General features: G+C 42.5%; 3 protein-coding genes across 8 annotated transcripts in view; 1 reads left to right on the top strand and 2 right to left on the bottom strand.

Moving 5' to 3' along the window:
* The window catches only part of wdr25 (WD repeat domain 25), a 14,782-nt gene extending 8,004 nt beyond the window's left edge, over positions 1-6,778 (bottom strand). The window contains exons 1-2 of the mRNA XM_060052803.1: positions 5,365-6,778; positions 1,758-1,905 (exon numbers count right to left, since the gene is read on the bottom strand). Of these exons, the coding sequence (XP_059908786.1) occupies positions 1,758-1,905; positions 5,365-6,117 (901 nt within the window). The 5' untranslated portion in view covers positions 6,118-6,778. The remainder of the gene's footprint in view (positions 1-1,757; positions 1,906-5,364) is intronic.
* A 190-nt stretch (positions 6,779-6,968) lies between these two features.
* Positions 6,969-11,021, top strand: LOC132458239 (tryptophan--tRNA ligase, cytoplasmic-like). Its single transcript, XM_060052804.1, has 11 exons — positions 6,969-7,135; positions 7,467-7,583; positions 7,688-7,898; positions 7,993-8,101; positions 8,300-8,419; positions 8,792-8,974; positions 9,067-9,167; positions 9,254-9,366; positions 9,718-9,891; positions 10,138-10,278; positions 10,670-11,021. The coding sequence occupies exons 2-11, from the start codon at positions 7,512-7,514 to the stop codon at positions 10,826-10,828; spliced, it is 1,383 nt and encodes a 460-aa protein (XP_059908787.1). The 5' UTR covers positions 6,969-7,135; positions 7,467-7,511; the 3' UTR covers positions 10,829-11,021.
* A 567-nt stretch (positions 11,022-11,588) lies between these two features.
* On the bottom strand, positions 11,589-15,147 carry slc25a47b (solute carrier family 25 member 47b). Of its 6 annotated transcripts, XM_060052805.1 has the most exons (6): positions 14,804-15,145; positions 14,601-14,644; positions 14,437-14,508; positions 14,126-14,308; positions 13,478-13,745; positions 11,589-12,887 (listed from the first exon to the last, which is right to left on the bottom strand). In XM_060052805.1, exons 1-6 carry the CDS (start codon positions 14,838-14,840, stop codon positions 12,610-12,612), a joined length of 882 nt encoding a protein of 293 aa, XP_059908788.1. In that variant the 5' UTR covers positions 14,841-15,145; the 3' UTR covers positions 11,589-12,609. The 6 variants fall into 6 exon arrangements, with proteins under 6 accessions (XP_059908788.1, XP_059908793.1, XP_059908790.1 ...); XM_060052810.1 differs by lacking the exon at positions 14,601-14,644 and having other exon boundaries at positions 14,126-14,228; positions 14,804-15,147; XM_060052807.1 differs by lacking the exon at positions 14,601-14,644.
* Between the last annotated feature and the right edge of the window lie 245 nt (positions 15,148-15,392).

Below are 15,392 nucleotides of genomic sequence, written 5' to 3'. Positions count from 1 at the left end.
TTGCTATTACGAACTGCCATGGCACATCAAAATAGCAAGCAACACGGACTGCGCTATCCGCTATTGCACTTAGACCAGGTATTTTTCGGTCAGTTGCGCAACTGCTTTATCGATCTGTAAGATAGCACCATGTATCATTTGCGCCAGAACACGCCTCTGCTTTTCGCCGACACGCCTCTCAGGGCGCAAGTTTAGTGGCACGAGTTTGCTGTGGGGGGAAATCAGCTTTGTGCCTGTTGCAAACTAGCAACAATACATGCGTCGGTGTAGAAAGTTAATTGCGCTAGGTGCAAGATAGGGCCCTCTCAGTGTATTCTTCCTCTTTTCAGAATCCCTCCCTTGCAGTCTTCTCCCATCCCTCCCTCCGTCTATCACCCATTCTCTGCATTAACCGTTGTCAACCTGAGTCTATCACTCTGTTTTCTTTGGGACACGCTGATGATTGCTATTCAACATCGGCCCCCTGCTCGAGGGCCGATGGATGGGTATAGCATTCCAAGAATTAGGATGACAGGCAGATGGAGAAAACCCTTAAGATGGCCAGGGAAAAAATGGCCACACCATAGGCATTCATAGCATTTCCCCATAGAAGACGGTTAATTCCTGCATCCATGCCACCCCCCTCCCACCGAAACAATAGAGCGTGCACCATGATGCAATGATAGCAGTTGTGCTCATGTGACAAGAGAGGTCAGGGGTCATGAGTTGAGGATCTTTTCCTCAGCACTAATACTGATCTGCTTTGGGAACCTTGCAAGGGAGAATGTTGCTGGCTCAATCACCCGATATTAAAAAAAAGCATTTATACGTTTATGTTCCTAGTGCAGGACGTAAGGTCATGCAGCTTCATCCCGTGGTGATTTATTATTGATGCCCTTTCTGTAGCCGCTTCTCTGTATTTGTATGTGTTTGTGGGTCAGTGGTCCATGTGTGTGTGTGTGTGTGTGTGTGTGTGTCTGTGTGTGTGTGTGTGTGTGTGTGTGTGTGTGTGTGTGTGTAATCGGCTGCCGAAGTCATTAGCTGTAGGCCTAATTGGCAAAATCGACAGGCCCACTGAGAGGGAAGTGACAACTGAAGAAGGGCATCATGGGAATTATGGTGACCTCAGAGTGGGAAATGATGTGGGTTTCAAAAGAAAGTGGCTATTGATTAGAATAACATCATGTGAAAAGCGAGTTTAACTTAGTGTAATTCCAGTTGAAATTCCAATAAGAGTACGCATTCACTGAAGCCCTCCTTAGTCAAGCATTCTGAGAATGTACAGCAATCACATTCTCCGGATATCCCACCGTTGCTCATCATTACCTGTCACAGCAGAGCTCCATTTAGTATCAGTTAATCTCGTTCACGACTGTAGGCGACGGTACTATTCCAGAGGGATTTAGATTTCCGTCATTAAGTTGCAATAAATGGACACAAAACGGGCTGGCATCACCTTGAAAATGTGTTGTTGTTTAAAAACAGCAATCACATTCGTGTCACAGTAGCTCAGGAGATAGCTATGCCTAACTGAGCGAGGCGCCTAACCTAACCCTTACTGCTCCTGACGAGCTGGCTGTCGCCTTGCATGGCCGACACTGCCGTCAGTGTGTGTGTATGTGTGCATGAACGGGTGAATGTTAATCAATATTGTAATGCGCTTTGGATAAAAGCGCTATATATATGCAGTCCTTTTACCATTCCATTTACAGTTTGTGCGACTATAAACCGTAAAATAAACTGCTGAACCAATAAGGAGAGCAACGGGTACCACTCACCTGTCTCCACATCCGTGATGGCCGCCTTGTTGTCGAAGGAGCCCGAGAGGAAGCGGCGCCCGCAGGGGGTCCAGCAGGCGTCCCGCACCGCCTCGGCGTGGCACGGATACACCCCAAGACACTGGCCGCTCTCCACTGCATCCCAAACCTGCCAGGGAGAGAGCCCCGGATGACATACATTACAGCCAGCACACTCATTCAACCTCGAGGTGTTAAGAAGAGCTCCTGCCGCCTGCTAAGACGTTTCAGCGTAGTAGTGCTGTAGTGGTGGTCCAGGTGTTTGACTCCCACTCAGAGGCTGACTGACAAAGGGATGAAAGTTCAAAAGTCTCGGTAATCACTTTCACCGTGAATGGTAACACGCAGTTCCTAATTATATAGTCACTCGCCCTTCGCTAATAGTTATTTAGCATTTTCCGAGATTACGCTAAACCACAGTGTAAAAACACACACACACACACACAAACATATGTGTGTGTGTCTGTTATCGGTCAACTAAATGACTAGGTCAGGATGCTCTGCTCCCAGACAGGCTAAGTAATTTACATATCTATGCAGTTATCTGTGAATATCTAGCACTACACCAATATTAATTTTGAAAGCCTGAGAGAGAAAAAGAGAGAGAGAGAGAGAGACAAAGATAAAGAGAGTGACGGATAGAGAGAGAGAGTGAGAGAGAGAGAGAGTGACGGATAGAGAGAGAGAGTGAGAGTGAGAGTGAGAGAGAGAATAACAACCCATTATTCAGCAAATGTGGCACTTTTGCTGACAGAAAATGTTTTTTCTTTCGTCATATTTCTTTTTTTTTTTTATTAAGAAATGACTTCTGAACTCTGAAACTCAGATACTGTGTGGTCAGGTCAGGTGCCTAGTCAGGTAAACTTTTAAAAGATTAAAAAGTTATTTGGTTGCCTCCAACTCAGCAACACCAGGTATAGCACCAGAAACTGACAATAAGGAGAAAAATGTCGATTTCATCATTATCTTTTCACAAATAAACTGCTCCACACAGCATGAAAATGCTGTGAAGCACCTTAGAGAAGTACCGTAACTTCTCAGACACATTGTATAGCGCCACGGTGCATGCTGCTTTGCATGTACAACATCTTATTATAACGCTCCTACACAGAGACACTACTAAAAAGTAATCACAAATGGGTGTAAGTTATGGCGATAAAACGGCCTCTTCCTTCCTACATATCTTAGCCCAAAAACATGTTTTTCCAACACTCTTTCTAGAGCTTTTTTGGAGTTCTTTGGTTCTGGGCTACTGTAGAAACACAGCGGTGCAACATGGCGGACTAGGTGGAGGAGGATCCACTCCCTATGTAGATATTAAGTGCTCATTCTAAATCAATGACACTTATTTTCATGCCATTATACAAAACAAACGTAGATATTATATTTCTGCCAAGTCCCTTTCGCACTTGCCACTTAATTCAACACTAATCAGTCAATATAAATCCATGTATAAAATGAATAATGATATCCGATTCAATGTATATTGTTACAATTCTAAGTATATTGTATACACCAAGACAAACACCATCTTTGTTTTCTAAGTGTTTAGGGTAGAGAAACACTGCCCTCTCAAGGAATAAGGAAATTGTGTTAATAATTTCAGCAAAAAGGCCAGCATAGCTGTGTTTATTCTAGAAAAAAACACACATCAAGGTGTGATAAATCCAACACAACCAACTAGTGCTTTCACCTATAATGCCTAATTTGAATGATAGCATTAATGAAATTAATCTTAATAGAAATCCTCGTAAAACGGATTGAATTAAATTCAACAGGCTATTTATTACAGGCAGCAGTGACTACCAGCGTAATCCTCCTCCTAAATGATTGTCTTTAATAAAAGATTAATTGTAATTCGTGTTACCACCTTCAAAGAAACCTCACTACCTGCTGTAGCCATGGTTACATAGCTGCGAAAACTACTTGGAATTATACTCTGACAACGCCTTAGGAACTGGCAAACAGAACGAGGGAGCATAAATACTGGAGCGAGAGAAAGTTAACTTAGAAAGACCGCCTCGCCCAAAGAAATGCATAATTCTTGCTTTTCATTAAAGAGTGCATGTCTTTTATATGGGCACGTTGACATGCAGTGCAGGCCATGAAGAGCTAGCATTGCACAGAAGGGACCAGAGTAGAATAGAATCCTATAGAAGAGACCTCATCATGATTACTGGTTACTGATGTCAATATCTGTATTTAGTTCTGAGGGGGTATTCTGGACATTAAAAAGGTTTTCGGGCTAAATAAAATTACTAATTAAAAAATATGTTTAATAATCAAGTCTGAGGTTATCCTATTTAGTTTCAGTGAGAAAAAAAATAATTCTGTCTCCTCATAAGGGAAGAGAAAATAACTTGCGCACTTCTCCCATAATTAACTCTGTAGCCTACGCTCTCGGTCGCTCCTCCAAGTGCCAATGGATGTTGCAGGGCTATCGTTGGCCCTTGTCTGATTATGCAAAGCAATTCCGGAATCCTTCAATATTGATTATCCTAGTCCTCCTTCACTGAACTCATCCAGTGAATCACTGTAGCACTGAGGAGAAAGCGGTTGAAATCAGGGCTGAAGGTTTTGGGGAAATAATTGAATTGCGATTATTTCAACCAATTATGATTGCTATTCGGTACGCGATTTTTCTTATTTAAGTTCCTTATGTTCTGTACTATTCACTAAAGCAATAGATCCTCTATAGTATCACCAACACAACATTGTAATCAGTCAATATATAAACAGCTCTTTCCTTTAGGCCAGGCCTATGTGTTGAGATGAATTGATGCACTATTGAATTGTAAAATAAAAATAAATACAAATCTTACTGATCTCCAGTCAGTAACTAACAGTCAGCAAATCCTAATAAAAAATTAAGATGACATTGCGTTTTATTACATCGCGATGTCGGTTTGAATGAGATTAATAGTTCAGCCATAGCAATCTCTTTAAGTTGGATCACGGCGGTCCTATTCAGCCATTGCTTGCCACCTGCATGGCTAGACCTTCACAGCGATGAGAATGAGGGATTGTCTACCTAGTTTGTGGAGGGAAAATAAGAGGCCAAATCGTGTTAGAGTGCAAGAGGGAACGTGTGTGTGTGTGTGTGTGTGTGTGTGTGTGTGTGTGTGTGTGTGTGTGTGTGTGTGTGTGTGTGTGTGAAGCCCCAAGGGCCATGACACACATTCGACTGACAGTGACAGATTGGGTCCCGGAGCATGTGTTGGTGGCATGGTACACATATAGAGAATGTAAGGGAGCAGGGCAGATAGATTCTCGCTGACAATTACAGACCCTAGCACTGCACTCAGCCAGCACTGTGGTGACTTGGTTACCTGGTGGAGTTTGAGGGTGATGGGGGACTGCACAGGTTTCTCAAATGTGTGTATTTTTAAACATCGTATATAGGGCTCTCACCTGTTTGGGGCATGACAAAAATGCATCAAAATGTAAAAACAACAACTAGTGATTGAAATATATACAAAGTATACAGTTTATAAGACGATGCTTTCTTTTCTGTTTCTTTTGTTTTTGTAGTCAAGCTTTTCCATTGGTGTGTAAGCTAAGAAAGGCTACTTTTCTAAGCTGTTATTACCTTCACTTTCTTGTCCATGGAGGCAGACAGGAGCAGGTGACTGAGCTGGGCCACTGGACACCAGTGGATTGTGTTCACCGGGCCCTCGTGACCCTCCAGACCCCTCAGGAGCCTCCTTGGGATGCCCGCAGCTCCCGGCTTTTCAAGAAGGTACGGTTTGACCCTCTCACACACCTCTGAAAGCCTCAGGACACATCTGGTCTGTTTTGTGGAAGCCTCCTCGACCGACTGCTTTGAGGACATATCCCCGGATGCAGAGGTAGGCCCAAGTCTCTGTCGCTTTGAGATGTAGGGCCGGATCCCAGAGGACACATGCTGGGGTCTTTTAACAGTGTCTGAGGATTTGTGTCTGATGATTTGGGATGGCCCAGAGGAGGTTTGTTGTGAGGTTGTCTTTTCAAGCGAATCTGGCGAAGCAATGGCTACTCTAGAAGAAATGTTCAGTAATGGTTTATCCGTGTAAGAAGGGGTATATTGTCTTTCCCAGCCAATGTGGCCCTCAGGCAGTGCAGGTAGGCCTTCTGTAGAGATGTGACTTTTAACAAGGGCTGAACCGAAATCCGTCCGTACTGAGGGAATTCTGCCATGTCTTGATGTCCAATGAATATTCTCAGGGTGTGATTCGGTGGGTTTAAGCCCAAGGGGACGCGAAACCGTCATGTCCTGATTTTGTTTCAATTGTCTGCTACAGCCCAGTGTGTTAGAAGACTCGCAATCCGAGTCGGAATCTTCATAATCCACCAGTGACTCCATTTCCCAAAGAAAATCAGTTTGGAAAATGCTTTGAATAGTACGCCTGAACTAATACTGCTCCTATTGGGTACTTTGTTTTGAAACTAGAGAGCGACGCCCGCTGTCCGCTTTGAGTATTGCATTGCAGTAATATTTTACTGGACCTTGCTACTTCGTTTATATTATACATCCATGGTAGTTTGCAGCTTTAGACTGAACTGTGGGTTATCTACCACCTACACCCATGGTATATTACGAGTGATAGCATTAGGTATTCTATCTATTACCTTGGAAATGAAACGACAACCAACCTTTACCCATTGTAGGAAGTGGATTTTTACGATGGGTTGTAATCTATTAATATCCATTAATATCCAATAGAAGGACGAACATATGCCTGCAACCATAAACGCATGTTATCGATCTAGGGTGACAAATTATTGCAGAGAAGTTTGGATTCCACAAACCAATATAAATCCCACTCCGCCATGTCTGACTAGTAACTTCTCAACGAGGAGCCGAAATGAAAGATACAATAAGCAAAGATACGCAGAGAAAGACAGTGCACCTAAAAAACACTGCGTTGTTGTTATAAATGTAACACGCAAGAAGCCGATGCGCAAAGATAACCCTCTCCACATGTGATAGATTGTTTTCAAAGTAAAGGTTATCCCCAGTTATCATTATGGAACGTACTACGTCTGCAAAATGAACTTTTATTTTGACAGTTGAAATATAATGGCTTCCGCTTTTCCATTTTTTGTGCATTAAATTACAACAATGTGTAATTCGTGTATATAATTGTACTGAGCTTAATGCATATACTCTGCAATCAAGGATCAATACACACACTTGACTAGAAATGTCAAAAGAGCTTATATTTAAAATGCGAATGCAGGGCGGAACCATAAAACTCACATGTTTGCGGGGAAACAGTTTGAAGTGAACAACCCACTGGACTTGCTGATGAAACCAATTTCGATTATACTGAGCTGATGCAGGTTGAATGAGCTGACAGCTGTTTAAATACATACGATCGGTAGGCTCTCTTCGTTTAACAGTAAACTTCATACAACGTTCACATTGTATGTTAAACGATATATATCTATACGGATGCCCTAATCATATTGTAGAAGCCGAGCCTCATGTAATATCGTATTGCCTGCTTACTTAGTAGCTAAAGTTAGCCATGTCTATAATATGTACCTTATTGCATATAGTTAATGACCGACATGTTATACACTTTCTTGATGTTGCAGTGCACTTCTTTTCTGATTATGATTGCATGGAAGTAGTGCTAGGCATTTTTCAATCAAATCTTACTATTTGTAACGTTTGCTGTGCTTTTTGACTTTTGTTTTATGGGGCAGAAGGGGACACATTTTAAAGGAGAAGGTGTTGGGGGCGCGACCACGATGGAGCTCTATGAACAACTAACGGCCCAAGGGGACAAAGTCAGATCCTTGAAAACCGCTAAGGCTGACAAAGTAAGCATTATGATTCCTCCATATTGACAATAGCTTGTGTAATAAACATCAAATGTTTGAATGCCATTTCAATGTAATACCTTCGCCCGTATCTTCATGTAAAGGCAGATGTTGACGCAGCCATCCAGCTGTTACTGAAGTTGAAAGTGGACTACAAAGAAGTAACCGGTCAGGACTACAAAGCAGGGTGTCCGCCCTCAGGAACGGCTGTTAGTAACGACAGGCAATCAGAAAATGGTGCCGAGGAGGATACTGTGGATCCCTGGAACGTCGCCACGAATAGTGCCAAAGGAGTGGACTACGATAAACTCATAGGTAATTGGCATCTTTACATTCACGTAAAAGATATCTAACACAATTGACGTGGTTCTAAAATGTTATCCTTCTCATTTGGTGTGGTTTCTATCAGTGAGATTTGGCAGCAGTAAGATTGACCAGGAACTGGTGGACAGAATTGAGAAGGTGTCGGGACAGAAACCCCACCGCTTCCTACGAAGGGGGATCTTCTTTTCCCACAGGTTCGTAGAAGAAGCCACCTTCTCACGACCCTATAACTCGTGTTTGATACTGTCCTAATTTCTTAATGTCCTCAGTGATTCACTAGTCTCCATCACGTGATGTCAAAATATTTTAATCATGTAAAATTGATAAATACTGAATGACAATCAAGTGTAAATGGTTGTGTTTTGTGTTGTTGTGGGTATTCCATCTGGCAGAGATATGAATCAGGTCCTGGACGCCTACGAGAAGCAGAAGTCCTTCTACCTGTACACCGGTAGAGGCCCCTCGTCACAGGCCATGCATGTAGGACATCTGATTCCCTTCGTTTTCACCAAGTGAGAATCCTAAATATACCATTACCTTTGAAATATTCAAGCAGAGACTGTTATTGTTATTACATAATATCATTACATTATACTAGGAGAGTATTACATTATACAAAGGCTGATGTTCCAATAAACAACTATATTGATGGGGCAGAAGTTAGGGTGATTGGATCTCAGCTGAAAGGTTCTGGGTTCGAACCCCGAGGTCTGCAGTCTACCGGTAGGCATACGGGGCAAGACAAACTAACCCCTACTACTTGTTAATTATCTCAAATAAATCACTGCAAGTTACTTTGGAGTGTCTGCTAAACCTCTCAAGAGTAACGCCCTATCATGGTAATCATGTTTTTAAAACATTTTTGATTTTTCTCCTACTCCAAGATGGCTACAGGATGTGTTCGACATCCCTCTGGTGATCCAGTTAACGGACGATGAGAAGTACCTGTGGAAGGACCTCTCGCTAGAGGACTGCCACCGCTTCGCCGAGGAGAATGCCAAGGACATCATCGCGTGCGGCTTCGACGTGAACAAGACCTTCATCTTCTCCGACCTCGACTACATGGGGTAACTTGAACCCTAGTGGCTATATGCACCCGAGTGCCCGATTTTTTTTTTTGGACAGATTTCTGATATTATAATGATTCTCTCCTCCCCAGTTCATCCCCAGAGTTTTATAGAAATGTGGTTAAGGTTCAGAAGCATGTTACCTTCAATCAAGTCAAAGGCATCTTTGGATTTTCTGACAGTGACTGCATCGGTAAGAAGAATCTTATACCAGAGCAAAACTTCCATCTATCTAAATGGAAAGGAGTCCCTAATGGGTTCCATTGTCTTTTTTTAAAGGGAAAATCAGCTTCCCAGCCATCCAGGCCGCACCGGCCTTCAGTAGTTCTTTCCCACAAATCTTCAAAGGACGGAAGGATGTTCAATGTCTCATCCCGTGTGCCATTGACCAGGTGAGAACCATCACAGATGCTTACCACCACAACGCTCAACAGTACCAGATGGCTCATTAAAGGGCCCATGACATGCCACCAGGTGTGGTGTGATTAGCCATTATGACATCACAGGTGGGAGTGACCACCTAGATGTGTGCTGGATAGATCAGTCTACCAGCCTACTCATTGGACTGTAGCAAACGTTGCTCATCTATCCGGCACACATCTAGGTGGACACGCCCACATGTGATGTCATGAGGGGCAGATTTCCAAAACGGCTTGTAACGGCTAATCACACTCGCACCTGGTGGCATGTCATGGGACCTTTAACACTCACATGACTGAACCCGTCTCTTCTCTCACTACCAGGACCCCTACTTCAGGATGACCCGTGACGTGGCCCCCCGGATTGGCTATCCTAAACCCGCCCTATTGCATTCCACCTTCTTCCCTGCCCTGCAAGGGGCCCAGACCAAGATGAGCGCCAGTGACGCCAACTCCTCCATCTTCCTCACAGACACCCCAAAGCAGATCAAAAATAAGGTAGTGCCATGCTCACAGGGGACCAACACCGTAACACATGATTGTTGGAAATGATAACAATTATATACCTATACCTTCACTATGTACGTTTTCCATTTAGCAATATCTAGTGGCTTGCGTCGATACAGTTATAGCTATGTCCTTTTCTCATCTTCAGATCTTGTACTGTTTAAAAAACAACTATAGCACCAGAAACGGCAAGTGAACTATTATTGTCTAAGCTGGCCTTTTGGTTCCTGTTGCTAGGTAAACAAGCACGCATTCTCTGGAGGAAAAGACACAATCGAGGAACACAGGGAGCAAGGTGGTAACCCAGACATTGACGTCGCCTTCATGTACCTCACCTTCTTCATGGAGGATGACGAACAGCTGGAGAAGATCAGACAGGTAGATCTACAGATTCTACAGATTCCTCTTTTAAAGAAAATATTTAGAAGTCAATGTTTCTATTATTGTAATCATTTTCCTAAATCTTAAAGGTGCAGTGTGTAGAATTTAGTCGCATCTCGCAGATTGGACTTGGCATGAATAGAATATAGTATTCATGAGTGTGTTTTTACTAGTGTATAAAGAGTCGGAGCAATTAATATAACGCTCTGTAGCCTTAAAGTTAGCGTACACATGACGGAATGTATTTAAGACCACATTAAAACAAAATGTGCATTGTACCTTCTTACCTTTTAAAGGAAAAAAAAGCGTGTGTAATAGGCTTTTTATATTGTATATATATTTATCAAATAATTTAATCTATGCCTTCTCTCTCTCTCTCTTTCTACAGGACTACACCAGTGGTACTTTGTTGACAGGAGAGTTGAAGAAGATGTTGATTGAGACGCTCCAGCCAATGATCACAGCCCATCAAGAGAACCGCAAAAATGTCACGGACGAAATGGTCAAACAATTTATGACCCCCAGACCGTTAAATTTTAACTTTTAGCCCCGAGAACACTATTCCCGCTATTCCCTGCTGTTGAAGGAAGCATGGCATTGCAAACGCTTACGATCTAGCAACCACGACGTGTCACCTCAATGTTTGTATGGCTGTGATCAGTGTACGACGAAGGTAGGAGTGTTACCCTGTCTTAAGCTCAGCCCATCCTTTCAAATGACAAGTAAAGTGATATCCCTCACACTGAGTATGTCTTTACTAAATTTGCAGAAGACAGTACGTTTGAAATCGTTTTCCAAATGTCAGTCTGGGACTAATACACCTTACACTGAAAGATCACCAAGGGGCAACCCAGGATGAAATATGACCCCTCAAATAAGACCATTATGATAGACAATACACAAAACAGCCTAATTTCTATTTAAACATAAAGGGACAAGAACAGTTAAAATTGATTAATTGGTTATGGATAACAAACGTTTTGATGTCAAAGTTGTGTAGTTAAACATCCCAACACAATTGTGTTTAATTTTTCTTGCATAGCTTATCAGTCATTACGGAAAAGGATCATTCTTAACACTGTCAATATTTATTGACATCATTTGTAGCCTTGAGAAGCGTCATGGTTTCCCTTGTCGACTCCTTCCTACATTCTTTTCATGCCAGTCACTGTTTTGGTTGCTGTGTTATCTCCCTCTCCAGACATCTATAGACATGTAGGCTACATATTATCTTTCAGGAGAACTGGAGGATTAGAATTGGACTGCATTCAAAAAACCAAATCAAATGTACAGTACACTGACTGAGCACATATTACATCCTTTATTAATAATTACTGAACAGGTTTGTCATTTCACTGTCTAAAAATATGTTTAAAAAAATTTAAAGACCAGAGTATTTTAAACAAATCTGTTATCACCCATGAATAAATTAGTGTAGTAGTATTAACAATGTTTAAATATAGCTCTATACTTAAATATGATGTACACATTGAATAGAGGTAGATTGCAGTGTTTTCTACAACTTCAAGCCACAACAATTGTGTCATCAGCTGCCTTACGAACACATACATAATCGCAGCTTGTGAAAATGATATTAATGAAGATATTTAATACAATTCAAGTCAGTTAACGGCCTAGTGATGGGCTGGAGGTTGGAATATTGTCACGCGCAAACACAGTTTCAAGTATGGCTACAATTAGAGCTACGTGAATATGTTACTGAATTCCCAGACAGCTATTCTATTGGATTTCACAGCAAAATGTGCATATGTTTTGAGTATGCATGTACATGGGCCAAAAGAGCTCATGGGAAATGTGGTTTTGTGTCCAGAACTCCTCATAGAGGCATTCATATTTGAGCAACAATTATGTTTGGCATCGGAAAATTGAAATGGCGATGTGTATGAAGTACCATCTCTTAAGATCTAAACATTAAAAGCTAATTAAATTCAAATTTTAAGTATTAAAGAAATATGCAAGAATGTTGATATTTTACTTACTTTTAAAATGTCCCTTTTTAAGTTTTGAGAAAAACTTGATCATGATACGTAAGCCTACATCAGTAAAAAAAAAAACATACTGACCAAGAAAATGATCCCATCCTAATATACATACATATGTATGTAAAGATAAAAATAAGCCAATTCCCGAAGCGTGATCAATTTAGGCCCAATCCCATTTCTACCCCTTACCCTTACCCCTTGTTTTGAAGGGGTAAGGGGTCTACCCCTTACCCCTTCAAAACAAGGGGGAGGGGTAAGGGGTAGAAATGGGATTGGGCCTTACAGTCATGGGAAACGGAGGTAGAACTGAACAGCTCTGGAGCCGCTAGGCTGAGGGTCTGAGCAGGCGGATCACTACTTCATACATGGCAAACACAGACATGTTGACCGGAAAGGCCCGCACGCAGTTGATGGCCAGCCCCTTGTAGAGCACACCCGGCCCCTCTGTGCGTACGCTGTCCGTGATGCAGTGGAAGAAGCCCTTGTACCGCCTCTCCCCCATCCAGTCCATCTGGAGACGGGCCTTGATCACGTCCATGGGAGTGCCGACAAACCAGCCACATGTGCCCGATAGACCCCCGGCCAGCAGGACCACCTTCCACTCTGTAGAGAGGAAAGCGTTGTTGGAGGTATCGGTGCAATACAAGGTATACTTTGAACTATGAAATCAAAGCCATCCTGCAATGCGCTACTTATTCACTGGCTGGGTGAGCTTTGGTGAGAGGTTAGCCATCTCTGACACATACACGTCACTCGTTCCTCATGTTATCTTCATTACTCATGTATTCTAAAAGGGATAACGTAATTCTTTCATAATTTATGTACCAACAGAAGCCTATAAGATTCCCAAAACCAAGAACAGAGTTTTTCTTAAAAAGGTTCCCTATTCTTTTGAACAACAAATTGACGTAATCTAAATTCCTTTTAGATTAAGGCTCTGGCTTAAACTGTTACATATAATGTAATGCATACAACATAAAAAGGAAAAAGCAAATGGGGACAAAGTCCAGCAGTCTGAATACGTTCAGAATGCAGTGCACAGTACATATAGGGGTATACAGGATACAAACATAACCAGTGCTTAAGGTCCAATCCCATTTCTTACCCTTACCCCTTCCCCTTCCCCCTTCAAAACAAGGGGGAGGGGTAAGGGGAAGGGGTAAGGGGTATAAATGGATTAAGCTTTATTGTACCTGGCCTGGTCTGCCCCGGGGGGGACAGCTTCTCACAGATGACATTGTAGGTGGTGAAGTAGGTGGCGAACGCAGGGCCATCTCTCAGAGCAAGTGCCTGGGCTCCCTTGTACAGCCCCAGAACCCCCTCCTCCCGGGCGATGGTCAGCAGGCAGTGCACTGGTCCCCGGTACTTGGGCCTCGGCGACCCGGCAGCGTGCCCCTGCATGGGAACCCCCTGACATTGCAGACGCACCTTCACAATGTCCGCCGGGGACATCACAGACACCTGAGGAATTAAAAGGCATAGAGTACAGACGGTGAAGGATGTACGTAATATATCAACCAACTAAGGTCAGTTGTGTAAAAGAGCAGCCGTCATTTATTCTTATTCTCTAATTAAACATTAATTAAACATATGCAAATTAATTCGTGATTTTGTTTTTGAATAGTTATTCTACTAATTATTAGTCATTTTAGAAGAACTGTTCTCCTTAATTATAATGTTCCCAACACAGCTATTGAAATTGGTTATTTAGCAATGCCTGTGCCATCTGGTGCTGTGGGTTTAAATGCTAAAAGGGTTCATATATATATGTAAACAGCTTACAGCCGACTGGCACCTGTTGCATCAAGTCAAATTAGGGCCAACTGAATCTGGTTCCATACCTGCGCAACCCCTCCAGCAAGCCCAGAGAGGAAGATATCCAGCTTGGCCGGTCGAGCATCCACACTCCTATGTCGTAGCTGACCCAGGATTTGGAGGATATTCCTGTAGGTCCCAAACACCACAGAAGAGCTCAGGGAAACGGTGGTGACTGGCATGGACATGCCTTTGTAGAAACCCTTCGCCTAAGGTTCAAAAGGGGAACCCAATGGGCAGAGCATTTAGATAATTAGAAAGTGTCATATTGATTTTAAATGGAAAGACAGGATCAGAGATGTGCTCCAAAAAGATGGCCAAGAGTTGCATAACTGACCCCTTCATTCTTGCATGTAGAGCGAATACAATGCCAAACTCCCGTGTACTGGTGTTGCGTTTGAATCCTCACCTATATCATCAAAGGAACAGAGGTTTGGCTCAATATTGCCTTCATGTGTTTATCATATACTTCTACTGCTTATAGGGGGTGTTCAAATATACCTTGACTGTATCTAAAGGGTACCCAACTGCAACACCAAAGGCCCCTGTTAAGACAACGTTCAAGGTTATTTTAACTCGCGATATTAATGTGAATCCAACTCACAATGAAGACAAATCTCTACCATGGTCATTAGAGGTGAAGATCGATGCTGTAAAGTAGGCATTAAACTGCTGTGCTCCCCATAGAAAATGATATAACTTACCTCCAACAGAACCAGCGAGAAAGTCGGCGCAATGCATTGTCTTCCTATTCTTTATAAAACAGAAAGATGAAAAAAGCTCGGTTGGAAGCTAGCCTAAGCTAGCGATCAGGCAAACTAGCAAAAGTGATTTGACCGTTCATTTTTTAAATGTAGAAACGTTACGTTGGCCATTATGATTCAAGACAACCTCAAGCGGGATGCGTTTGTGGTTTTACACTGAAATCGGCAACGAATACTGTCCTAAGAGGCTGAATGGATCATGAGAACATGACTCGGCTGATCTGCGGCGTAGTGCCTCACTCTGACGTCAGCTGTCAAACATTACAAACGTGGAATGTGAAAGCCAATGTATGGCAATCCATCTAGGACAACCTGGACCACTTCAAAAATGAACGTGTTAAAAAAATTATTTGCTAGACCTGATACAAATTGCAGATAACTGTAATTGAATGATTCCTTGTCAAACACACCTACATACTCAAGAGAGTATATAAAGAGCGTACTCAAAAATGTCCTTTTAAAAATGTAATTCTGTATTGTACCCGTCCAGTATGTGGGCGCCCAGGAACCAAACATCTATTGTTAGGGA

This window comes from Gadus macrocephalus, chromosome 5 (assembly GCF_031168955.1).
Source record: "Gadus macrocephalus chromosome 5, ASM3116895v1".
Classification (NCBI taxonomy): domain Eukaryota; kingdom Metazoa; phylum Chordata; class Actinopteri; order Gadiformes; family Gadidae; genus Gadus; species Gadus macrocephalus.
This window is presented reverse-complemented; position numbering and strand designations above follow the sequence as displayed.

Bases quoted from the DNA above. Each gene is read 5' to 3' on its own strand.
- LOC132458239 (XM_060052804.1), top strand. From the start codon at position 7,512: ATGGAGCTCTATGAACAACTAACGGCCCAAGGGGACAAAGTCAGATCC. The intron at 7,584-7,687 runs GTAAGCATTATG...CTTCATGTAAAG, and splicing joins AAACCGCTAAGGCTGACAAA to GCAGATGTTGACGCAGCCAT. The intron at 9,168-9,253 runs GTAAGAAGAATC...CTTTTTTTAAAG, and splicing joins TTCTGACAGTGACTGCATCG to GGAAAATCAGCTTCCCAGCC.
- slc25a47b (XM_060052805.1), bottom strand. From the start codon at position 14,840: ATGCATTGCGCCGACTTTCTCGCTGGTTCTGTTGGAG. The intron at 14,645-14,803 runs GTAAGTTATATC...TTGTCTTAACAG, and splicing joins TCTCGCTGGTTCTGTTGGAG to GGGCCTTTGGTGTTGCAGTT. The intron at 12,888-13,477 runs GTACAATAAAGC...TCCTCTCTACAG, and splicing joins CCCGGGGCAGACCAGGCCAG to AGTGGAAGGTGGTCCTGCTG.